This window comes from Hemiscyllium ocellatum, chromosome 1 (assembly GCF_020745735.1).
Source record: "Hemiscyllium ocellatum isolate sHemOce1 chromosome 1, sHemOce1.pat.X.cur, whole genome shotgun sequence".
Lineage (NCBI taxonomy): Eukaryota > Metazoa > Chordata > Chondrichthyes > Orectolobiformes > Hemiscylliidae > Hemiscyllium > Hemiscyllium ocellatum.
The window spans coordinates 38,291,973-38,317,608 of record NC_083401.1 but is presented as its reverse complement, the minus strand read 5'-3'; the positions used below and the strand labels follow the sequence as shown (position 1 = coordinate 38,317,608).

The 25,636-nt window shown below is 42.9% G+C and overlaps 1 protein-coding gene across 2 annotated transcripts in view; it reads left to right on the top strand.

Moving 5' to 3' along the window:
- pias2 (protein inhibitor of activated STAT, 2) overlaps window positions 1-25,636 on the top strand; it is a 75,177-nt gene that overhangs the window by 4,828 nt on the left and 44,713 nt on the right. For both annotated transcript variants that reach the window (XM_060846892.1, XM_060846975.1), the window contains exons 3-6: window positions 11,219-11,303; window positions 13,368-13,418; window positions 21,882-21,972; window positions 22,527-22,661. In XM_060846892.1, the coding sequence (XP_060702875.1) occupies window positions 11,219-11,303; window positions 13,368-13,418; window positions 21,882-21,972; window positions 22,527-22,661 (362 nt within the window). The remainder of the gene's footprint in view (window positions 1-11,218; window positions 11,304-13,367; window positions 13,419-21,881; window positions 21,973-22,526; window positions 22,662-25,636) is intronic.

Sequence of the window (25,636 nt, the reverse complement as noted above, 5' to 3'; positions counted from 1 at the left end):
TAGTGTTAGGTGCATTAGTTAAAGGGACATAGGTCTGAATGGTCAGTGAGGACAAGTTGAGCCAAATGGCCTGATTTCACACTGTAGGGAATCTAATATACATTGGTGAGAATTTTCCTAATTTGCATTTGTTCCGCTGTTAGATCTCAGCTGGAGTATGATGTAAAGTTGTGGGTGTCACATTCTAGGAAAGACATGAATGTATTGGCAAGAGTACAGAAATGAGAAACTTCAATTGTGAGGGTAGATTGAAGAGTTGGCACTCTTATCTGAGAGGAGATTTGATAAAGCTGTCCAAAATCCTGAAAGGGTTGGATCGAGCAGATAGGGAGAAGCTGTTCCCATTCCGAAAAGCAAAGGAACATATATTTAAAGTGATGTGCAAATAAAGCAAGGCTGACGTGAAAAATGTTGTCAGTCAGGACCAGGCTATGGAATGCACTGCTTGAAAGTGTGATGGAGGCAGATTTAAATGAGGCATTCAAGACAACATTGAATGATTACTTGGATAGAAATAGTGTGCAAGGGTAAGAGGGAAACATAGGAGATTGACACTGACATTGGGTAACGCATCAATGAATTTAATACACGCCATGACGTCGAATAATTCTTCCGTCGCCTCCGAGCTTGCTTTCACAATCAGGATTCCCGCCCACCTTCCGAGGACCTCTTCGCCCACCTCCAACACACTGCATCCACCTGGACACCCCGTGCTGGCCTATTACCTGCCCTCGACCTCTTCATTTCCAACTGCCGCCAGGACATTAACCGCCTCAGCCTGTCTACCCCCCTCCCCCACTCCAACCTCTCACCCTCACAACGTGCAGCCCTCCAGTCCCTCTGCTCCAATCCCAACCTCACCATCAAGCCAGCGGATAAAGGGGGTGCAGTGGTAGTCTGGCGCAATGACCTCTACACCGCTGAAGCCAAACGCCAACTCGAGGACGCCTCTTCCTACTGCCCCCTCGACCATGATCCCACCCCCCATCACCAAACCATCATCTCCCAGACCATACAGAGCCTCATCACCTCAGGAGATCTCCCACCCACAGCTTCCAACCTCATAGTCTGGGAACCCCACACTGCCCAGATCTACCTCCTTCCCAAGATCCACAAGCCTGACCACCCTGGCCGACCCATTGTCACAGCATGCTCCTGCCCCACTGAACTCATCTCTACCTACCTCAACACTGTCCTATCCCCCCAGTCCAGGAACTCCCCACATTAGTGGGCGGCACGGTGGCACAGTGGTTAGCACTGCTGCCTCACAGCGCCTGAGACCCGGGTTCAATTCCCGACTCAGGCGACTAACTGTGTGGAGTTTGCACGTTCTCCCCGTGTCTGCGTGGGTTTCCTCCGGGTGCTCCGGTTTCCTCCCACAGTCCAAAGATGTGCGGGTCAGGTGAATTGGCCATGCTAAATTGTCCGTAGTGTTAGGTAAGGGGTAAATGTAGGGGTATGGGTGGGTTTCGCTTCGGCGGGTCGGTGTGGACTTGTTGGGCCGAAGGGCCTGTTTCCACACTGTAAGTCTAATCTAAAAAAATGTGTTCGAGACACCACCCACGCACTCCACCTCCTTCAAGACTTCCATTTCCCCGGCCCCCAACGCCTCATCTTCACCATGGATATCCAATCCCTCTACACCTCCATCCGCCATGACCAGGGCCACCAAGCTCTCCGTGTTTCCTCTCCAGACGTCCCCAACAGTACACTTCCACCAACACCCTCATTCGTTTGGCCGAACTGGTCCTCACCCTTAACAATTTCTCTTTTGAATCCTCCCACTTACTCCCTACCAAAGGGGTAGCCATGGGCACACGTATGGGCCCCAGCTATGCCTGTCTCTTTGTTGGCTAGGTAGAACAGTTGATCTTCTGTAATTACACCAGCACCACTCCCCACCTCTTCCTCCGCTACATTGATGACTGCATTGGCACCACCTCGTGCTCCTGCGAGGAGGTTGAGCAATTCATCAACTTCACCAACACATTCCACCCTGACCTTAAATTTACCTGGATCATCTCTGACACCTCCCTCCCCTTCCTGGACCTCTCCATCTCCATTAATGACGACCGAATTGACACTGACATTTTTTACAAACCCACCGACTCCCACAGCTACCTGGATTACACCTCTTCCCACCCTACCTCTTGCAAAAATGCCATCCTGTATTCCCAATTCCTCTGCCTCCACCATATCTGCTCCCAGGAGGACCAGTTCCATCATAGAGCACACCAGATGGCCTCCTTCTTTAGAGACCGCAATTTCCCTTCCCACATCGTTAAAGATGCCCTCCAACGCATCTCGTCCACATCCCGCACCTCCGCCCTCAGACCCCACCCCTCCAACCGTAACAAGGACAGAACGTCCCAGTACTCACCTTCCACCCTACCAACCTTCACATAAACCGAATCATCCATCGACATTTCTGCCACCTCCAAAAAGACCCCACCCCTTTCCGCCTTCCGCAAAGACCATTCCCTCCGTGGCTACCTGGTCAGGCCCATGCCTCCCTACAGGAACTGTAAAACCTGTACTCACACTGCCTCCCTCATCTCTATCCAAGGCCCTAAAGGAGCCTTCCACAGCCATCAAAGTTTTACCTGCACATCCACTGATGTCATTTATTGTATCCGTTGCTCCCGATGTTGTCTCTACATTGGGGAGACTGGGCGCCTCCTAGCAGAGCAGTTGAGGGACACCTCCGGAACACCTGCACTAATCAACCACACCACCCCAACATTTCAACTCCCCCCTCCCACTCTGCTGAGGAAATGGAGGTCCTGGGCCTCCTTTACAGCCACTCCCTCACCACCAGATGCCTGAAGGAAGAACGCCTCATCTTCCGCCTCGGAACACTTCAACCCCAGGGCATCAATGTGGACTTCAACAGTTTCCTCATTTCCCCTTCCCCTACCTCACCCTAGTTCCAAACTTCCAGCTCAGCACTGTCCCCATGACTTGTCCTACCTGCCTATCTTCTTTTCCACCTATCCACTCCATCTTGACCTATCACCTTTATCCCTTCCCCCACTCACCCATTGTACTCTGCTACTTTCTCCCCACCCCCACCCCCCTCTAGCTTATCTCTTCACGCTTCAGGCTCACTGCCTTTATTCCTGATGAAGGGCTTTTGCCCAAAACGTCGATTTCGCTGCACTTTGGATGTGCCTGAACTGCTGTGCTCTTCCAGCACCACTGATCCAGAATTGGGTAATGTCAGATAGCTGAGCCAAATAGCCTCCTTTGCACCAAAATTGTTCTGTGTAGAATTACCACAATCTAAATTAGTAAATCTTATAGGCAAAGAAAGCCACAGCATTATCCTAATTGGGTACTTAATAACTTAACCTGAGTTTTCTTGGGTGCATATTGTTCGCTGAACTACTATTTGAGGTATTGTAATTGGCCTGTGGTCCTGACTGATGTAAAGGTTTAGTCAGAGTTTCTGCCTTATAATAGTTAAAAAGGTCAAAGAACCTGCTAATAATTGCTCGATTAACTCACATTTGGAAAATAGCCTTTTGGGATTGGAAGGCAGGCCAATGACCGGTATGATTAGTGAGTTTTATAATCTGATTTAATCTTCAAAGTTTTCTTCATAGTATAAAATGTCTCCGTAATTAATTGAAAATCTCTTGAGATGACCCTAATGTGGAGAGAAATAAAAGTAATATTAATTGTGATATAGAAGGGCCTCCTGATTAATGCAAGAATTGATCTTTGAATAATTGTTTTTAATATGTTGTGGGAAAATGAACAACTTTAGTCTTTCAAAGAAAAGAATATGAAGCTTTAAGAGGATAAATCTGAACGCATACACGCACCCCACGTATAAAAATTTTTAAATTTTCTTAGTAGCCATTTCAATTATTGTTCCTTTAAAGCAAAATGCATTTTTAAAAATTTCAGTCAAACTGAATCAAAAACACTCTTGAAGAGCTATATTAAATTCCCTGTGGACTTATTTTTCTTCATTATTATATATATTGCACTCATTATGTTGGTTTGATGGACCAGACCTTGTGGACTGGTTCTTGAGATGGGCAGGCCTATAATTTGCCGCTGCAGTTTGTTGTGCTCGTCTCCTGTCATAGTGCAGATTCTGGACTGTTTTCTAGAAGGCTGGGCTAAATGTGATATAGCTAGCTAATCACCCTATGAAAGGTGAGAACAAATTACTGCAGATGCTGGAATTTGTACTGAAAACACCAAATGCTGGAGATCACAACTGGTCAGACACCATCCATGGTTTAAAAACAATGACTGCAGGTGCTGGAAAAACACAGCAGTTCAGGCAGCATCTGAGGAGCAGGAAAATCGATGTTTCAGGCAAAAGCCCTTCATCAGGACTATAGGATTCCTGATGAACGGCTTTTGCCCGAAACCTCAATTTTCCTGCGCCTCGGATGCTGCCTGAACTGCTGTGCCTTTCCAGACACCATCCATGGAGAGAGAGAGAACAAGTTAATATTTTGAATCTAGATGACTGTTCATCAAAGCTGCAGTGAAGTGGAGAGGGGACAGCATTTATGCCATAGTTTGAGAGAGGTGGGTGGCAGGGGGAATGCTGGTGCAGTTGATGATGGAAGGTGCTGATAGAGAAAAGATATTCTTAGTTCACATTGTGATCGGAACGTGAGAATAGTGGAACAGTGGTGTGTCTCCTGCAGACTTGAAAGGACAGTAAGTAGTATGGGGGGAGGGGAGGACATTTTAACAAATTAAAGGGAAGAAATGGGAGATGGTTCACAATTTTAAGGTGTTGAACTCCATCTTAAGTCCAGAAGACTGTAAAGTGCCTACCCTGAATGAGATGTTCTTCCTCCAGTTGGCAAGGAGAAAGTGAGTACTGCAGATGCTGGAGACCAGAGCTGAAAAATGTGTTGGTGGAAAAGCGCAGCAGGTCAGGCAGCATCCAAGGAGCAGGAGAATCAACGTTTCGGTCCTGAAGAAGGGCTTATGCCCGAAACGTCGATTCTCCTGCTCCTTTGATGCTGCCTGACCTGCTGCGCTTTTCCAGCATCACATTTTTCAGCTTCCTCCAGTTGGCGTTGTGATTCACTGCCAAGGACAGACATGTGGGCATGTAAACAGGATGCTGTGTTAAAATAACTGACTGCGGGAAGTTTGGAGTCCCACTTACACACAGACCAGGGGTGTTCTGCAAAGCAGTCACCCAGTCTGCATTTGGTTTCTCCAATGTGTAGAGTAGGCCACATTGGGTGCAGTGAATACGATGCACAAGATTGGAGGAGGTACAGATGAAATGCTGCTTCATCTGGAAAGATAGGCACTTAGATGGTGAGCAGGGAGGTGGTGAAGGGGCAGGTGTTGCACCGTCTGTGGCTATGTGGGAAGGTGCCAAGGAGAGGGCGGGGTGGGAGGTGGGTGGTGTTGGTGGTTGTGGAATGGGCCAGGGTTTCTGAGAGAGAACAATCCCTGCAAAATACAGACTGATTTGAGGGGAGGATGTATTTGGTGGTGTTCTGCTGGAGTTCTCTGAAATGACAGAGGATGATCCTTTGAATGAGGAGGCTGGTGGGATGAAAAGTGAGGAAAATGGGGAACCCAATCATGCTGTTGAGTGATGGGACGCAGCAAGGGCAGATGAACGGGTGATAGGTCAGATGCGGTTGAGGGCCCTGTCAACCACAGTGGGTGGGAAACTATGGTCATGGAAGAAACGAGCCATGTCAGCAGTGCTGTTTTGGATGGTAGCATCATCTGAACAGGTGTGACGTAGCCCAAGGAACTGGGAGAATGGGATGGAGTCCTTGCAGGATGTAGGGTACGATGAACTGTAGTGAAGGTAGCTGTGGGAATCAGTGGTTTTGTAGTGGATGGCAGTGGATAGTTTATTCCCTGAAATGGAGGCAGAGTGGTCAGGACCTTGAAAGCTTTTTTTTCATTTTGACTCCAATTTCCATTTCTCTATAACTTTTATCGTCCAATTCTGACACTTCCTTTCCTTGACCCCTCTGTCTCCAGAAATGCTGTCCCCTCCACAGTTCTGCAGAAAAGTCAAATAGACTTAATATTAGCTTGCGCTCTCTCCATGGATGCTGTGTGACCAACTGTGATCTCCATCATTTGTTGCTTTCACCTAATTAAAGGCTCTCTCCTGCATCCCAGAGAAAACTGGGAGGGGGAATGATTGCTTGGACTGCAGGCTGTTCCAAAAAGAGGAACCCAAAGGTAATTCTGGGTATTGTTTGGGTTCAGGGTGACAGAAGTCCCTTGTGAGGGTGTTGGGGAGCCTAATGTGAGGGGCCAGAAGGAGGTAGTTCATAAGATGTAGGACCAGAATTAGGCTATTTAGCCCATCAAGTTTGCTCCACCATTCAAACATGGCTGATATGCTCCTCACCCTCATTTTCCTGTCTCCTCCCCATAACCCTTCAACTCATTACCAATTTAAAAATCTGTCTAACTCCACAAGTTTACTCACTGCCCTAGCATCCACTTCACTTTGGTGTAATGAATTCCACCAATTCACAACCCTTTGGCAAAAATAGTTTCTTCTCAACTCTATTTTAAATTTGCTCCTCCCTATCCTAAGACTATGATCTCTCGTCCTAGAATACCCCACAAGAGGAAGCGTCTGCTCCACATCTATTTAGTCCATACCTTTTATCATCTTGTATACCTCAATTTGATCTCCCCCATTCTTCTAAATTCCAGAGAGTGTAAACTGTTCATTCTCTCTTCATATGACAATCCCCTCATCTCTGGGATCAATATAGTGAACCTCTTCTGAACTGCCTCCAATGCCACTTCATCTTTCCTCAAATAAGGGGTGCAATACACCAGGTGCAGTCTTACCAACACCTTGTATAGTGGAAACAATATTTTATATTCTATTCCTTTACCTATAGAAGCCAATATTCCATTCGCTTGCTTTATTATCTGCTGTACCTGCATGCTGTGACTCATGAAGGATGGTACCCAGATCCCTTTGCACCAGACCACCCTGAAATGTCTCCCCATTTAGATAATAGGTCACCTTCCCATTTGGGTGGTGGTGGGATAAACGGGAAAGTTGGACTTTGGGGTGCTTGGAGAATGGGCATAAATGTACAAAGGAGGTGTGTCACCTCCTGGCCTGATACTAACCTTCAGGGCTACTAGGTTTTCTACATGGCCTGAGCACACCCAGCCCTGCTGTGATTTTAAATCCCAATGGATGTGGAATGCGGCTGTTTAGTGGCCACGAATTAGCCACCTAAGGACCTCAGTAGGTGCATATGAGTTTGGATGGTCCTTCTGATATCTCCGCCATGCTTTCTTCAATGCCCCTCTCCCAAATAAGATTCAGTCAGATTGATCCAACCTTCAAAACACGTCAAAAGCTACCCTTTCCACCATGGGGGAAGAGAGAACCCGAATTGTAACAATAAAAGTCAATTTTTGAACTATTTAAAATATTTAAACTTCCTGATCTTTTAGGTTGCGGAGAATAACAAATTAGTATGTTTTCATAATAACAAGGGACAAAAAATTGTGGAGAAACAATGAAATTTTGTTATCTGTGAACATACGTCGCTCAAAGCTGTTGCATACGCAGAAAAATAAATTAGAAAGACAAGTAGCATGTTGGGTTTTACTTCAAAGTGGTTAGATTGAAAAGGGGGATGATAGAATTAAACAGAGATTTGTTAAAACTGCATTTTGTTTCTGATACTAAAAATCAGAAAAGATCATCATAGCATCCCTACATTGTGGAAGCAGGCCATTCCTGCTGAAGGGCTTATCCCTGAAATGTCGATTCTCCTGCTCCTCAGATGCTGACTGACATGCTGTGCTTTTCTAGCGCCACACTTTTCGACTGACTCTCCAGCACCTGCAGCCTTCTCTTTTTCCATCAGGCCATTCAGCCCAGCAAGTCCACACTAACTCTCTGGAGCGCAATCCACCTAACCTGCACATCCCTAGACGCGGTGGGCAATTTAGCATGGCCAATTGACCTAACCTGCACATCTTTGGACTGTGGGGGAGAAAACCAGAGCACGCGGAGGAAATCCGTGCAGACACGGGGAATGTGTAAGTTCTACATAGTCACCCGAGGCTGAATTGAACCTGGGTACCTGGCATTAAGGGGCAGCAAGCTGATGAATTATTCTCGAGAACTATGCAGTGGAGGTTTGTCAGAATGATACGAGCTATATATTAACTTGGAAGGAGAAGTTGCTTAAGCTTGGCTTCTACTAATTTGAGTTTATAATATTTAAGGGTGATCTAATCAGGATCTTTAAAACGATCATGGTTCCGTGTATTGATCATGGTAGATACAGCGAAATTATTTGCTATACTAAGGAACTCTAGATGTCATGTTTAAACTGTACATGATATTGGTTAGGCCGCTTTTGGAATACTGTGTTCAATTCTGGTCTCCCTGCTATAGGAAAAATATTGTTAAACTTGAAAGGGTTCAACAAAGATTGACCAGGATATTGATAGGATTGGAGGGTTTGAGCTATAGGGAGAGGCTGAATGCACTGGGGCTAGTTTCCCTGGAGCGTCACAGGCTGAGGGATAACCTTGTAGATATTTATGAATTCATGAGGGGAAAAGGATGAATTCTGCTGTTAGGGGAGTGCATAGGTTTAAGAGAAGGCATTTAAAAGGGACTTGAGGGCAAATTTTTCTTGCAGAGAATGGTCCTTGTATGGAATGAGCTGCCAGAGGAAATGCTGGAAGCTGGTACAATACATGAATTAAATGGCATCTGGATGGATATATGGATATATGAATAGGAAGTCTTTAGAATGAAATGGACCAAATACTGGCAAATGGGACTAGATTAATTTAGGATATCAGGTAGGCACGAAGGAGTTGGACCAAAGAGTTTGTTTTTATGCTGCACAACTCTGGCTCTATGACTCTGTTTCATAATAAAGAAGAGTTTTTGAATGTATAAAGGGCGTGTTCCTTTCCAGCATGAAGTAATATTCTATTCTATGTAATGATTTCCCCACTGGATCAATATGTAATTCACAGTCCAACATAGAACTTAACATAGCAAATTCAATACGTCACAGTTTCAGTTTTAATCAGTTTACGAGTTAACTTTGACAGTAGTATGGACTTAGATATTTTCCAGGAATCACCTGGCAGTTCTGATGTGATGGCATCAACCTGAAGGGGTATCCATAAGACATAGGAGTGGCAGTAAAACCATTCGGCCAATCGAGTCCACTCTGCCATTCAATCATGGCTGATGGGCATTTCAACTCCACTTACCAGCATTCTCCCCGTAGCCCTTAATTCCTCGTGACATCAAGAATCTATCAAGACATTTAGCGTCCTGGCCTCTACTGCACTCTGCGGCAATGAATTCCACAGGCCCACCACTCTCTGGCTGAAGAAATGTCTCCGCGTTTCTATTCTGAATTGACCCCCTCTAATTTTAAGGCTGTGTCCACTGGTTCTAGTCTCCTCACCTAACGGAAACAATTTCTTAGCGTCCACCCTTTCCAAGCCATGTATTATTTTGTAAGTTTCTGTTAAGTCTCTCCTTAATCTTCTAAACTCCAATGAATACAATCCCAGGATCCTCAGCCATTCCTCGTATATTAGACCAACCATTCCAGGGATCATCCGTGTGAATCTCCGCTGGACACGTTCCAGTGCCAGTATGTCCTTCCTGAGGTGTGGGGACCAAAACTGGAGACTACTCCAAATGGGGCCTAATCAGAGCTTTATAAAGTCTCAGTAGCACAACGGTGCTTTTATTTTCCAACCCTCTTGAGATAAATGACAACATTGCATTCGCTTTCTTAATCACGGACTCCACCTGCATGTTTACCTTTAGAGAATCCTCGACTAGCACTCCCAGATCCCTTTGTACTTTGGCTTTACGAATTTTCTCACCATTTAGAAAGTAGTCTATGCTTTTATTCTTTTTGCCAAACTGATATCAGTTTTTCCAACATTGATATCAGTCTTATTCTAATATGTCCACTTGTACACTTTTCAATCAATCAGGCATCAAAACTGGTTACTTATTTTCCTATTTTTCAAATTCTTCTAGAACATGAGGATGCAAAGGTACTCTTTGCACACTGCTTGCCAGATTGAGAAAACCTAACATGGGAATTGAGAAGTCCTTTGGGACATTTTGCTATATTAAGAGCTGTTTATATTGTAAGTTGTCATCAGATTTCGTACATACTGGAAAAGTACAAACATGTACAAATCACAATTCTTTGAATCTATTATTAAAATTGTAAATTATTCAAAGTGCCAATATACAAAAAGCGTAACTGAATTACTGTGTTCCAAGAGGCAGTATAATCATCTGTGACTGACTCAGTTGGAGAATGAATTCCCTGTGGACTTGCATCATAGCTGAAGGTTGGGGGAATTAGTATTTATTGCATCCTCCATTCTGCCAAGGGACACTTAGATTTAATAAGTCTGCAACTTTAGTGATTGTTGCATTTTTCCTATGAGATCACTTGTTCTTCTAATCCATCTTGACTTACACGTTAATAAGTGACATATTTATTCTTGCTACCGATAGATTCTCCTTTGCATTTACCTATATTATGAACGCCATAGTCCCAGTATAGATCCCTGTGGGACACTGCTTCCTACTTTCTGCCACCATAATTACTCTTAACTGCTGCTCTGCTTTCTGTTCGGAAGCCAACTAGCAATCTATTCTGCTTTACATTCTGTCACCTTATTCACGAGTCTATTATCGGCATCTTTTGTGATTTTGAGAAGATTTGTAGCTCAGGTTGAGGTTCAGATTGTAAGTTTGCTCGCTGAGCTGGAAGGTTTGTTTTAGATGTTTCGTCACCATACTAGGTAACATCAGCGAGCATCCGATGAAGCACTGGTGTTATGTCCCACTTTCTATTTGAGTCTTGGTTTCTTGAGGTGGATGATATCATTTCTGATTCTTTTTCTCAGAGGATGGTAGATGGGGTCCAAATCGATGTGCTTATTGATAGAGGTCTGGTTAGAATGCCAGGCCTTTAGGAATTCCCATGCATCTCTCTGTTTAGCTTGTCCTACGATGGATGTGTTGTTCCAGTCAAAGTGGTGTCATTCTTCGGGTGTACGTAAAGATACTTGTGATAGTGGGTCATGTCTTTTGATAGTTGGTGGCTATAGGCACCTTATCAAAGGCTCACTGAAAATGCAGTACATCACATCCACTGCATTACCATTGTGTAGTTTAATGACTATTTACTTTTTTAAACTTCAGTGCCATCAAACATTCAACGATTCCAGGAAAAGTACTTCATCTTCGCATTGACTCCTCAACAAGTAAAAGAAATATGCATTTCTAGGTAAGAATGACAGATGTATTTCTCTGTTAATGTAGTGCCAGGGTTTTCTTAAGGTCTTTTAGAAGATTTGTTCTCAAGAGGTGAGGGTGGGAAAGCAGCAGAAGCTTTATGATGCACTTTGATGGAGCTCTCTGACTTGTTTCTGGTACTTGAAAGTGATTTAATTATTTTATGAAGTACTTCTAAGTTTAGTTCAATAAAAGTTTAATTGATAAAGTCACTGCCAGTTGTGTAACAAAAAAAAAGCTGGGTTTGGCTACTTTTGGAATATTGCGTGCAATTCTGGTCTCCTTCCTATCTGAAGTCTGCTGTGAAACTTGAAAGGGCTCAGAAAAGATTAACAAGGATGTTGCCAGGGTTGGAGGATTTGAGCTTCAGGGAGAGGCTGAAATAGGGTGGGGCTGTTTTCCCTGGAGCATCGGAGGCTGAGGGGTGACCTGAGAGAGGCTTACAAAACCATGAAGAGCATGGATAGGATAAATAGAGAAGGTCTTTTCCCTGGAATGGGCGAGTCCAGAACTATAGGACAGAGGTTTAGGGTGAGAGGGGAAAGATTTAAAAGTGACCTAAGGGGCAACTTTTTCAAACAGAGGGTGGTGCTTGTATGGAATGAGCTGCCATATAAAGTGGTGGAGGCTGATACAGCTAAAGCATTTAAAAGGCATCTGGATGGGTATATGAATAGGAAAGGTTTAGAGGGATATGGGCCAAGTGCTGGCAAATGTGGCTAGATTAGGTTATGATATCTGATCGTCATGGTCGGGCTGGACAGAAGGGTCTGTTTCTGTGCTGTACATACTTATGATTTAATTGACAGGTTTTTATCCTGATCAGATTGTTACGTGATTTCAGCTGGGGTCATACACTTGGCTTTAGCAACCCTAGATTAGGCCACCCTCTTGCAAGGATGCCTACCTTGAAGAAGTTTTCCTCCTCCCTGTAGAGGAATCTCAGGGAGTCCCTCTCCCACTGCAACTCCCAGGTCATTTCCTCTGCCCTGAAGCTCTTGTACTCTATGCTACTTTCTCCCCACCCCCACCCTCCTCTCATTTATCTCTCCACCCTTCAGGCACTCTGCCTGTATACCTGATGAAGGGCTTTTGCCCGAAATGTTGATTTTCCTGCTCCTCAGATGCTGCCTGTATTGCTGTGCTTTTCCAGCACCACTCTAATCCTAAATCTGGTTTCCTGCATCTGCAGTCATTGTTTTTACCAAAGGAAAAATAGCCGGGTTACCTGCTTCTGATTTATAATCTATTGTCTCCGCTGGGAGAATTGCACACTGTAAATGTCCACTGCGTTCTCAACTGTAATAATGTTGTTAATTTGTTCACGGGGTGTGGGCATCATGACTACACCAAAGATTATTGCCTGTCCCTCATTTGCCTTTGAGAAGCTGGTGCTGAGCCTGCTGCCTTGTATCACTGCATTTCTGGGGGTGTAGGTACATTCTCACTGTTAAGGAGGTTGTCACGGATTTTGTCCCAATTACAGTGAAGAAGCCATAATATGTTTGAGTCAGGATAGTGAGAGACTTTGGGGGGAGTTTGCAGATGGTGTTCCTATGCATCTTCTGCTCTTGTCCTTTTAGGGGGTCAAGTTTGTGGGTTTCAGATGTTGCTGATGAACCCTTGGTGAAGTGCTGCAGTGCAACTTATGGATGATAGACAGGTACTGCCACTGTACATCGGTGGTGATCTGTATGAATGTTGAAGGTGGTGAATGGAGTGCTGAATGGTTTCAATTTCTGAGAAAAATATCAAGATACTTCAATTTGAAATGACTCACTTGGAACAAAGTACAGCTGGGATTTGTGAAACAGTCCTCTGAGATGAATTGATGCCTTCAGGAATGAGTACATTTTTAAAAAAACCCATGCGTGTTTTGTACTCATTTGAGATTATTGGGTGTAGTTTTGATTTTCGGTATTTTATCATTGACTAATACTTTTTTCAAAGATTGTTCTTATGGCTGGAAATCAGATAAGTGAATGTTTACGGTTTGAGAGAAGTTGGAGCAATGCTGTTTACCTCTGAGTAACTTGATCTTTCAAATTCCTTATAGGGACTTTTTGCCAGGCGGAAGAAGAGACTATATTGTGCAGGTTCAGTTGAGGTAAGTTAATCTATTTTCGCAGCTTGTTCAAATGAGCTGAGTTTGTTTTTTTCATTTGTTTCATTTCTACCTTTAAAGAGACAAATAAGTTGCACAGTATTTTGGTCATAAATCTGAGTTTAGAATATAAGTATGGAGGAGCAGGAGAGTCTACGTTTCAGGCATAAGCTCTTCAGGAGTGAGGGGGTTGTCCAAGGAGGCTGAGATAAATGAGAAGGGAAGGTAGTTGGGAATGTGATAGATAGATGAAGATGGGGGTGAAGGTGATAGGTCGGAGAGAAGGGTGGGAAGGAAAATGGATATTCCCAGCTACCTCTTCTCGTCTACCCCAGCCCCATCCCCTTCCATTTATCTCTGTCCCCTTGGGCAACCCCCTCATTTGTGATGAAGTGCTTATGCTTGAAACGTCGACTCTCCTACTCCTTGGATGCTGTCTGATCAGCTGTGCTTTTCCAACACCACACTTTTCGACTCTGATCTCCAGCATTTACAGTCCTCACTTTCTCCTAAGTATGGAGGAGCAATGCATAAGGAAGAATTATGCATCAGAACTGGTCCAGAAGCAAGGTACATGTTCACCCTCTTCCATAGAATATATGTGAATTTGGTATGAAAAAACATAAAATAAAATTACCAATTGCATCCTGAAGACCTTATTTGCGTTATTACAGTGATATTAAGGATCTGATAACTGAATAAAAAAAAATTTGCTATGGGTGTAGTGTAAAAGGGCAAACAATGTGATGTTATTAAATGTTGATGACAGTGCAGGAAGGTGGTGGCACAGTAATAACATTGAACAAGTAAATACAGGGGCTCAAGCTAATGATCTGAGGACTTGGATTTGAATCCCATCACAGCAGCCACTTAGTTCAAGGACAGTTAAAGATGGGCAGTTGGGTGCCCTTACTGGTGGTAGCCATATCTGAGACAAAGTTTTTAAGAATTTTCAAGAAGGCCGCTAGCAACTTTGTTGCTTAATCATTTTTGTTTTATTTTGTTCATGGGTAGTGGGTGTCACTGTTTGGCCAACATTTATTGTCCGTTCCTAGTTGCCCCTTGAGAAGGTGGAAATGAGCTGCCGCCTTGAACCACTGCAGTCCACATGATGGGGGTTGACCCACAATGCCATTTAGCAGGGGATTTCAGGATTCTGATCCAACGACGGTGAAGAAATGGTGATATATTTTCAAGTAAAGATGGTTAGTGGCTTGGAGGGGAAACTTGCAGGTTTTCATGTGCTAGTGTGTTGGCTGCCCTTATCCTTCTAGATTGAAGTAGTTGTAGGTCTGGAAGGTGCTGTCAAAGATTCCTTGGTAATTTCTGCACTGCATCTTGTAGATAGTACAAGTGTCATGCTGGAAGGAGTAGATGTGGTGCCAGTAAAGTGGGATGCTTTGTCCTAAATGATGTCAAGTTTCTTCAGCATTAAGACCATAAGACATAGGAGTGGAAGTAAGGCCATTCGGCCCATCGAGTCCACTCTGCCATTCAATCATGGCTGATGGGCATTTCATCTCCACTTACCCGCATTCTCCCCGTAGCCCTTAATTCCTCAAGACATCAAGAATCTATCAATCTCTGCCTTGAAGATATTTAGCGTCCCGGCCTCCACTGCACTCTACGGCAATGAATTTCACAGGCCTACCACTCTCTGGCTGAAGAAATGTCTCCGCATTTCTGTTCTGAATTGACCACCTTTAATTTTAAGGCTGTGTATTGTTGGAGATGTACTCATCTATGGAAATGGGAAGTATTCCATCACACTCGAGACGATGTATAGATTTTGTGGAGTCGAGCGATGAGCTAGTCACTGCAGAATTCCTAGCCTCTAACCTACTCTTGTAGCTTCTGTTTATGTGGCAGTTTCTGGTCAATGGTAAACCTAAAGATGTTGATAGTTTGGGATTCGGTGATGGTGATGCCATTGAATGTCAAAGAGCAGTGGTTGGATTGTTCCTTATCGGTGGTGGCCATGGCCTGGCATTTGTGAGACATAAATGTTACTTGCCACATGTCAGCCCATGTCTGAAAATTGTCCAGATCATGTATTTGAACATGGATTGCTTCAGCGCCTAAGGAGTCTCAAATGGTGCTGAACATTAAGTAATCATCCGAGAACATCCCTACTTCTGACCTTATGGAAGGTAAGTCATTGATGAAGCAGCTGAAAATGGTTGGGCCTAGGACACTACCTTGAGAAACTCCTACAGAGATGCCCTGAAGCTGAGTGACTGACATCCAGCAATCATGATCATCTTCCGATGTGCCATGTATGACTCCAACCAGAGGGGATTTTGAATTAGATTGAATTAGATTTAGATTACTTACAGTGTGGAAACAGGCCCTTCGGCCCAACAAGTCCACACCGACCCGCCGAAGCGCAACCCACCCATACCCCTACATTTACCCCTTGCCTAACACTACGGGCAATTTAGCATGGCCAATTCACCTGACCCGCACATCTTTGGACTGTGGGAGGAAACCCACGCAGACACGGGGAGAACGTGCAAACTCCACACAGTCAGTCGCCTGAGTTGGGAATTGAACTCGGGTCTCAGGCGCTGTGAGACAGTAGTGCTAACCACTGCGCCACCGTGCTGCCCTTTGCCCCTGTTGATTCAGTTTTGCTAGGGTTCCTCAACACCACACCCGGATGAATGCAGCCTTGATGTCTTTGAACAATCTATGTCCAGCCAGTGCCAACTGCTGTTGACCAAGGAACACCATTTTGTTTGAGGTCCATTGTAGCTGGAGCAGATGTTAAGATTCATGTTTGAAGAGAATTATGGCCTGAATTAGTGAGAATTGCTGAACAGGGAGAGAGCAAGTTATTTGAATGCTGTGCTCAAGGTCTGGGTGCAGGAGGTGGAAAGATAGAGAAAAGTGTTGTGTTTGCAGAGAGGGATGAAGGTCAATGACGGGAATCAAGCCTGAAAGATCTTAATGTAGTAAAATTAAGTTCAGAGGTCTCACAAGTGGTCAGTGAATACATTTTCAAATGTTGTACTGTGCCAGTTTCAATACTATGCTCGGATACAGTTCAAATCATCACACCCTATTATCTATCTTCTAGCAATCAGGCCTCCTGCTAACATTTCAAATCCTTCACCTCAACTTCTCAAACTTGAGCAATGCTTCAAATTTCACACTTGTATTGCCAGGGTTTCTCAAATTGCTAACTATTCAATCATTGCATTCACTTTAAGTAAGTTCTCCTCCTTCACATGCTTCCTTCCTACTTGAATGTTAAGGTGGAAAAATCTAAGTTTGCAAGAGTGATCTTTAAGGATGACAGGTCATCTACAAATCCCACTCCTAAGGTGGAGGCATTGCTGACTGTTGTTGGGACCTCACTCCTGAGGCCATTACCAGCAGTTGGACTGAAATAATTGAATGTGACATTTTTGGTTGGTTAGTTCAATTGACTGGAAAACTGGATTGTGATGCAATGCGATGCCAACAGTGTTGGTTCAGTTATCATGGGAGGTCCCAACAACAGTCGGCATTGCCTCCTCTTTGAGTGTGGGGTTTGTCACCCTTAAGTTGACTGTGGCGCATTCAGTGAAGGACTCTCCTTCTCAACCTTTCCCTTGCCTTAGGTGTAGTGACGCTCCACTTAAGTTGCCACCAGTTGTCTCTTTATCATGATGGAGCAGTTCTGTGGTCTGGTAGAACTGTACCACTTTCTCTTTATTTTATATAATCCAACTCCACATTGTGTTCAGTTCTGGGCACCTTATTTAAGGAAGTTAAAACTCTGGATGAAGTTCAAAGGAGATTTACTAGAATGATATCAAGAATGAAAGAATTTACGTATACAGAAAGGTGACCTTACTGATATTTCAAATAGAGTCATAGAGATATGCAGCATGGAAACAGACCCTTCGGTCCAACTCATCCATGCTGACCAGACATCCGATATAAATCTAGTCCCATTTGCCAGCATTTGGCCCGTATCCCTCTAAACCCTTATTCATATAGCCATCTAAGTGCCTTTAAAATGTTTAATCATACCAGCCTCCACCACTTCCTCTGGCAGTTCATTCCATACGTGCCCCACCTATTCTGTGAAAAGATTGCCCCCGAGGTCCCTTTTATGTCTTTCCCCTCTTTTCTTAAAACTATGCTATCTAGCTTTGGACTCCCCCACCCCGGGGCAAAGACCTTGCCTATTTATGCTGTCCATGTCCTTCATGATTTTATAAACCTCTATAAGGTCACACCTCAGTCTCTGGTGCTCCAGGGAAAATTGCCCCCATCTATTCAGACTCCCTATAGCTCAAATCCTTCAATCCTGGCAAAATCCTCAAACCTTTGCTGAACAACTTCATGTTTCAGAACAGCCTTTCTATAGCAGGGAGACTAGAATTGCACGCAATACATCAAAAGTGGCCAAACCAATATCCTGTACTGCCACAACATGACCTCCTAACACCTATATTCAATGTTCTGACCAATAAAGAAAAGCATGCCAAATGCCACCTTCACTATCCTATCTACCTGAGATTCCACTTTCAAAGAAGTATGAACCTGCACTCCAAGGTTTCTTTTTGTTCAGCAAGTCACCAGGACCTAACCATTAAGTATACAAGATGTGCTCTGATTTGCCTTTACGAAATGGAGCACCTCACATTTATCTAAATTAAACTTAATTTGCCACGCATTGGCCCATCTGATCAAGATATCATTGTGCTCTGAGGTAACCTTTGTTGTCCTCTTAAACCTCCAATTTTAGTGTCCTCTGCAAACATACGAGCCATGCCTCTTGTGTTCACATCCAATTCATTTATATAATTGATTAAAAATAAGTAGACCCAGCACCGATCCTTGTCACACCACTTGTCACAGGTCTCCAGTCTGAAAAACAAAACACCACCACCACCCTCTGTCTTCTATCTTCAAGCCAGTTCTGTATTCACATTGCTAGTTTTTCCTTTATTCTGCGTGATCTAACCTTACTATCCCATTTAGCATGAGGAACATTGCCAAACGCCTTATGAAGTCCATGTAATCACATCCACTGCTCTGCCCTCACCAATCCTCTTCATTACTACTTCAAAAAACTCAATCAAGTTAGTGAGATTTCCCAAATACCAAGCTCTGTTATCTATCCCTAATCAGTCCTTGCCTTTCCAATTAAGTGTAAATCCTATCCCTCAGGTTTTCCTCCAACAGCTTGCCCACCATCCATGTCAGTCTATAATTCCCTGGCTTTTCCTTACCACTTTTCTTAAATAGTGGCACAACGTTAGCCAACCTCCAGTCTTCCAGCACCTCATTTGTGGCTATTAATGATACAAACGTCTCAGCAAGAGACCCAGCAATCTCTCCCCTCACTTCCCACAGAGTTCTAGGATACATCTGATCATGTCTGGGGACTTATCTATTTTCCTGCGTTTTAAGATGTCCACCTCTAATATGTATGTGTTTTGGAATATCACCATTTATTTCCTCACGTTCTCTAGCTTCCATCTCCTCCACCAAAGTAAGCGCTGATGAAAATACTCGTTTAGTATCTCACCCATCTCCTGCAGTTCCAAACAAAAGTGACCTTGCTGATTTATAAGTGGCCCTTTTCTCTCCCGAGTTACCCTTTTGACTTTGTGTTTGTAGAATCCCTTTTGGATTCTCCTTAACCCTCTTTGCCAAAGCTATTTCATGTCCCATTTTTGCCCTCCAGATTTCGCTCTTTAGTATACTCCTACTGCCTTTAACCACTTCTAGGGATCCACTCGATCTCTGTTGTCTATATGTGATGTTTGTTTCCTTCCTTTTCTTGACCAAAACCTCAATTTCTCTGGTCATCCAACATTCCCTACACCTACCAGCCTTATCCTTCACCCTAACAGGAACATACTGTCTCTGGACTCTCAATCTCATTTTTGAAGGTTCCCATTTTCCATCTGTCCCCTTAGCTGCAAACATATGCCCCCAATCAACTTTTGAAAGATCTTTCCCAATAAAATCAAAATTGGCCTTCCTAGAATTTAGAATTCCTAGAGATCTACATCATGGAAAGAGGCCATTTGGCCCAATGTGTCCATGCCCCCCAGTTTCACAATTAATGTAGTCCTATTTGCCTGTGTTTGGTCCAGATTCTTCCATACCTATCCCACCCATGCACTTATCCAAATATTTCTTAAAAAAAAAAATTGTACTCGTCTCTACCACTACTAGCTGCCTATTCCAGGTACTCACCATCCTCCGTGTAGAAAAAATGGCCCTCTGGACTCTTTTGTACCTCTCTTGTCTTGCCTTAAACCTATGCCATTTAGTTTTAGACTCTTATACTGCGAAGAAAAACTGTTGGCCATTTATCATTATCTTTGCCTCTTATAATTTGTTAGACTTCTATAAAGTCACCCCTATTTTCCTACATTCCAGGATTAAAAAGTCCCAACTTATCCAGCCTCTCCTTATAACTCAAACTTTCCAGTCCAGATAGCATCTTGATGAATCTTTTCTGCACTTTGTTTTAAATGTCCTCTCTATAGTAGGATGACCAGAACTGTACGCTGTACTCCAAATGTGACCATACCCATGTCTTGTAGAGCTGCAACAAGATGCACCAACTCTTGTACGTGATGTTCTGAGGGATAAAAGCAAGAAAGCATGCTGAGAGCTGCCTTCATCACCCTGTCTATCTGTGACTCCACCTTTAAGAAGCTATGAGCCTGTACTCCTAGATCTCTTTGTTCAATAAAACACTTCCTCGGCCCTACCATTGACTGTAAGTCCTGCCCTGGTTGAATCTACCAAAATGCAGCACCTTTCATTTATCTAAATTAAATTCTATCAGCCATTCCTCAATCCACTAGCCTAATTGATAAGATCTCAATGTATTCTCAATTAACCTCCTTCACTGTCGACTATACCACTATTCTTGGTGTCATCCGCAAACATACTAACCATTAGTCCTAAATGCTCATCCAAATAATTTATGTAGGTGACGAATAACAAATGACATGGTCACAGCACTGATCCCCCTTTGACATACTGCTGGTCACAGGCTTCCAGTTTGAGAAAAAAACCCTGTTCCCCTACCCTCTGTCTTCTATGAACTATTTTAACAGGGTATAGAAGGCTATTCTATTTACACTAGTTAATATGTCAGTAACTGGGGGTCACAATTTCAAGGTTGTCAGCAAGAGAGCTAGGAGTGAGATGAGAAATTTCTTACTCAGTTGTCAGGATTTGGAAAGTGCTGCCTGGGAGAGTGGTGGACAAGGATCGCAAAGGAGAGCTGGATATATATTTGAAAGTGATGAAGCTGGAGGGCTACGGAGATAGGGCTGGAGTGTGAGCAGGGTAGCTGTTTTTGGAACCAATACAGACATGGGTCGATGACTTCCTTCTGTACTGTACAATTCTGTGATTTTAATGCACCCATGTCTGGGAAGCATTGATTTGCACTGAAGCCTTGAAATCAGTGAAAAGTCCTCCAGCGCTTGCCATGCAATTTCTTCCTGTAGACGTTTATAACTTCAAATGATAGAAATAAGGACATGTTTGTACAGTCCTGGAAATAGCCAGAACAAATCAGCAGCTCACGTGTATCTAATCAATGGGGATAAGCCAGGATATTGGTTGAAGTCTTGAGTGACAGAACCGGCAACAAACCGGTTTTGGATATTTTCTTTTTAGCATGCTCAGAGATGGTATTACACACTTGTGGAGAAGGTGGGACTTGAACTTGGATCTCCTGCCTCAGAAGTAGGGACACTACCACTATGCCATAAGACCCCTTAAACCTGATTTGTACACTGGCAAGATAACTTGAATGCTGTTCAGGTATTTGCTGTATGCAACGCAGTGGCAAACAGAATGAACTGGTGCTCAAGTGGAGCTCTGAGGGCACTCGGCAACCAAAACGTGGAGAAATTGAGGACTGTGGATGCTGGAGAGTCAGAGTCAAAAAGTGTGGCCCTAGAAAAGCACAGCATGTCAGGCAGCATCTGAGGAGCAGGAGAGTTGACATTTCAGGCATAAGCTCTTCACCTGAACCAAAACGTTTCCACCGACGAGCCCAGTTTCTTACCTGATGATTGCTTGCTGAATGTTTGGAATTTCGAATTAACTGATATAATGGTGAGGACATTAATGTCATTTGTTTTTGTCGTAAACCTATTTTATCAATATTCATAACTAATTTAAGCCTTCCATGATAGTTAATATGTTCAATAGTTCTATCCTTTTATTCAATATGCTATATTGAATTTTAATTCTAGACTTTGTTTTTCTAAATTAATATCTCAAGATATTCTTGGGACAACTTTTTAAAACTTCAAATATTTTTCTGTAAATGCAAGTTACTAATATTGTTAGTTTTGGATGTAGCCTTAAATCTAATAAGTGGATTTGACCGAGTTGGCATTAACTGTTTCTTAAAAGAGGAATTTGTTTCTTCAGAATTCTTACCAGAGCAATTGCTAATCCAGTTGCCTAATCGTATGATTTCAGGTTTTGTCTCGCAGAGACGAGCTGTCCGCAGGAAGACAATTATCCTAATAATTTATGTATAAAAGTAAATGGAAAACTTTATCCACTACCAGTAAGTTTATATTTTTAAAAGATTTGGGGGTGAGGGGAGGGGTTTATTTAAGAGGGAAATTTGCTGATCAGAGGAAATCTGTCAATGCTTGGAAAGTGGAATGTTTTATTTATTGAGCATCTGAATTAAATAAATCTTGCAGAACTATTGCCTGCATTGTTTATTTGAATGACTTGCCTTGGGAAGAATGCTGAGTACATGTTTATCTTAGTTCTTTTATTGGTAAGGCCAGCATTTATTATCTTGCATCTGGAGTTGATTGACTCTATTGGTCATTTCAGAAGCCTTAAGAGTCAACCAAGTTTCTGTGGAACTGGAGTTAACACATAGGCCAGACTAGGCGATGATGGCTGATTACTGATCCTAAAGAGTATTAATGAACGATATGTGCTTTTATGACAAATGACATTGGTTTTGTGCTCACCGCTTGACAAGCAATTTTTTTAACATTAAAGATTTTGTTGGATACAAATTTCATTATCTACTTTGATGGGATTCAAATTCATGTCCCATTACCTTCCTTCATGATCATTATTTTTAATTTTAATTTTCAGGGGTTTACGCCACCACCTAAAAACGGTGTTGAACAGAAGCGACCTGGTCGGCCTTTAAACATCACATCGCAAGTTAGACTCTCATCGGCTGTACCCAATCAAATTTCAGTTTCTTGGGCACCAGAAATGGGAAGAGTAAGTAACTTCTGCTAATGTTTAAAACTGTGCCTTTCATAAGGGTACTAGTGGCCTATTTTAAAAGATACAAGGCAGGAGTAAGAGGCTGGAGGTGGTGAGTGGGGAGAGGAAAGCACTAAGAAAGAGAAGCAGTAAGTAGGAAGATAGAAAAAGAGGTTGAGTGGGAAACTACAGCTGCAAAGGAGAAAGAAGAGTTTAAAATATGTCCAGGAAGTAATTTGCAGCAAACTAGGGACGAGAGAAACTTGAAATTGTTATGGCAGCATGCACCTTGAAAATGAATGTGGAATTGCTAGCTTTGGGTTGCATATATTCAGGTGCTAAGAAATGGGGAAAAATGTGGTGGATGCTCTTATAATGACCACTGTTTCGGTTGTTGAATTTGAATTTGAAACAGACCTGAGGTACTGTAAAGTTTAGGAACAGCCTGTTTGAATTCAATCAGTTTAATGAATATATGTTGGAAGCATATTAGATGTGACCTCGCTAATGTATGGAATGTGTTCAGAAGTGTGTCAATTATTTTAAAATCTTTTATCACTAACTATTTCTTGCCTTGTTTCAATTCAAATGTTGCATTAGAAAAAATTGGCTTCCCTGTGTATGGTGGCTTTAAGTTTAATGGAGGCTTTGGATATCGATGAGCTCTTCTAATTTCAACTGAGTGTCCAAATATCCCAAATTTCAGTTCAAATATGAAATATATATTTATTAACTGACTATGTCACCTAATTAGTTAGTTACAGAGAATGAAAATAATAACCCCTGAAAATCAAAATGTTGCCTCAAGGAGTATTGGTGAGGTGAGAGTGCAGCCCTTGATGTCAAGGCTGCATTTGATAGAATATAGCAACAAGAAGCCCTTTCAAAATTTGCATCACTTGGCTTCAGAGGGAGAACACTCTGCTAGTTGGAATCATATTCTGGCACATAAGAAGATGGTCATGGTTGTTATTTATCAGACTTAAAATTGAGATTTAGGAGAAAGTGAGGACTGCAGATGCTGGAGATCAGAGTCAAAAGTGTAGTGCTGGAAAACCAGCCGGTCAGGCAGCATCTGAGGAGCAGAACAATGAAGAGCTTATGCTCAGATGCTGCCTGACTGGCTGAGCTTTTCCAGCACCACTTTTTGGCATTAAAATTAAGATTTACAAGATTGTAAAACATGGAAGGAGATGACCTTCTGGGGACAGATGCAAAGAATTGCCACGGTCTAGCACCATCTTGCCACTTTGATTCACCAAATGATTGCTCGAAAGGCAGATATATGAGGAGAGATTGGGTCAATTCAGTGGAGGTTAGAGGAATGAGAGGGGATCTCTGAACAGAAGTCACTGTCTCTGGATGTGCAGTAGGTGATTTTCCATTGATGAGAAATCTCTTCATCTGTGGAATTCTGTTGCACAGAAGACTATGGAGTCAACATCACTAAATATATTTAAGAGAAATAGATTTCTGCAGTTTAAAGCTTAAAGGGGTATGGTCAAGAGCATTGCTTTGAGTTAGACGATTGGACATGTTCATGTTGAATAGTGGAGTGAGCTTGATGGGTTGAATGGCCCACTCTTGCTCCTGTTTTCTGTTTCTATTTTTCTAAGAATGTATCTTGGACATTGTTATAATGTAGTGGTGAGAACCTTGCTGTCAGGTCATAACCGTTTAAACAATGTCAGAGCTCAAAGTATAATAATAAGAAGCAAAGTACAAACAGTGTACTCAATGCAAAAGAAAGTACCTGCTATTAAATGTAAATGTCAATTGGGCAGCAAATGCTGAATAATTGAGTATTTCAATAACACTAGCAACCAGTTTAAGATAAAACAAAGAACTGCGGATGCTGAAGATCTGAAACAAAAGCAGAAATTGCTGGAGGAATTCAGATCTGGTAGCTTTTGTAAAGAGAAAGTAGAGTTAGCATTTCAAGTACAGTGACATTTTTTCAGAACTTGGAAACTCCTTTCCAACTCTCTGTCATGGAAGGCATTGTAGTTCTTTGGTTAAACCTCTGTCAATCCTTGCTTTCACTTTTGCTGTCTCATGATAAAGCAGCCCTATGGTCTGATAGGACTTTGGCAACTTTATCAGCTGATGCACTTGTAATAAGTGTCTCCAGTATATTATTCTGTTGAGTATTTGGACTCTCTGAGAAGCAAGATTAGAATATAGAACAGGCACTTCGGACCTCGATGTTGTGCTGACCTGTGAACTAATCTAAGCCTATCCCTCACATTATCCCATCATCATCCATATGCTTATCCAAGGACAGTTAAAATGCCCCTAATGTGGCTGAGTTAACTACTTTGGCAGGCAGGGCATTCCACGCCCTTACCACTCTGAGTAAAGAATCTGCCTCTGACATCTGTCTTAAATCTATCACCCCTCGATTTATAGCTATGCCCCCTCATACAAGCTGATGTTATCATCCTAGGAAAAAGACTGTCACTGTCCACACTATCTAATCCTCTGATTATCTTTATGTCTCTATCAAATCTCCTCTTAATCTTCTTCTTTCCAATGAGAACAGACCCAAGTCCATCAGCTTTTCCCATAATACCTTCCCTCCAGACCAGGCAAGATCTTGGTAAATCTCCTCTGCTTCCACATCCTTCCTATAATGGGGCGACCAGAACTCTACACAATATTCCAAGCGAGGCCGCACGAGCATTTTGTATCATTGCAGCATGACATCACTGCTCGGGAACTCAATTCTTCCAACAATAAAACCTAACACACTAGCATGCAGCCTTAACAGCAGTATCGACCTGGGTGGCAACTTTCAGGAATCTATGTACATGGACACCAAGATCCCTGTGCACATCCACACTACCAAGAATCTTTCCATTGACCCAGTATTCTGCCTTCCTATTATTCTTCCCAAAGTGCATTACCTCACATTTATCTGCATTGAACTCCATTTGCCACCTCTCAGCCCAATTCTGCAGTTTATCCAAGTTCCCCGCAACCTGCAACAT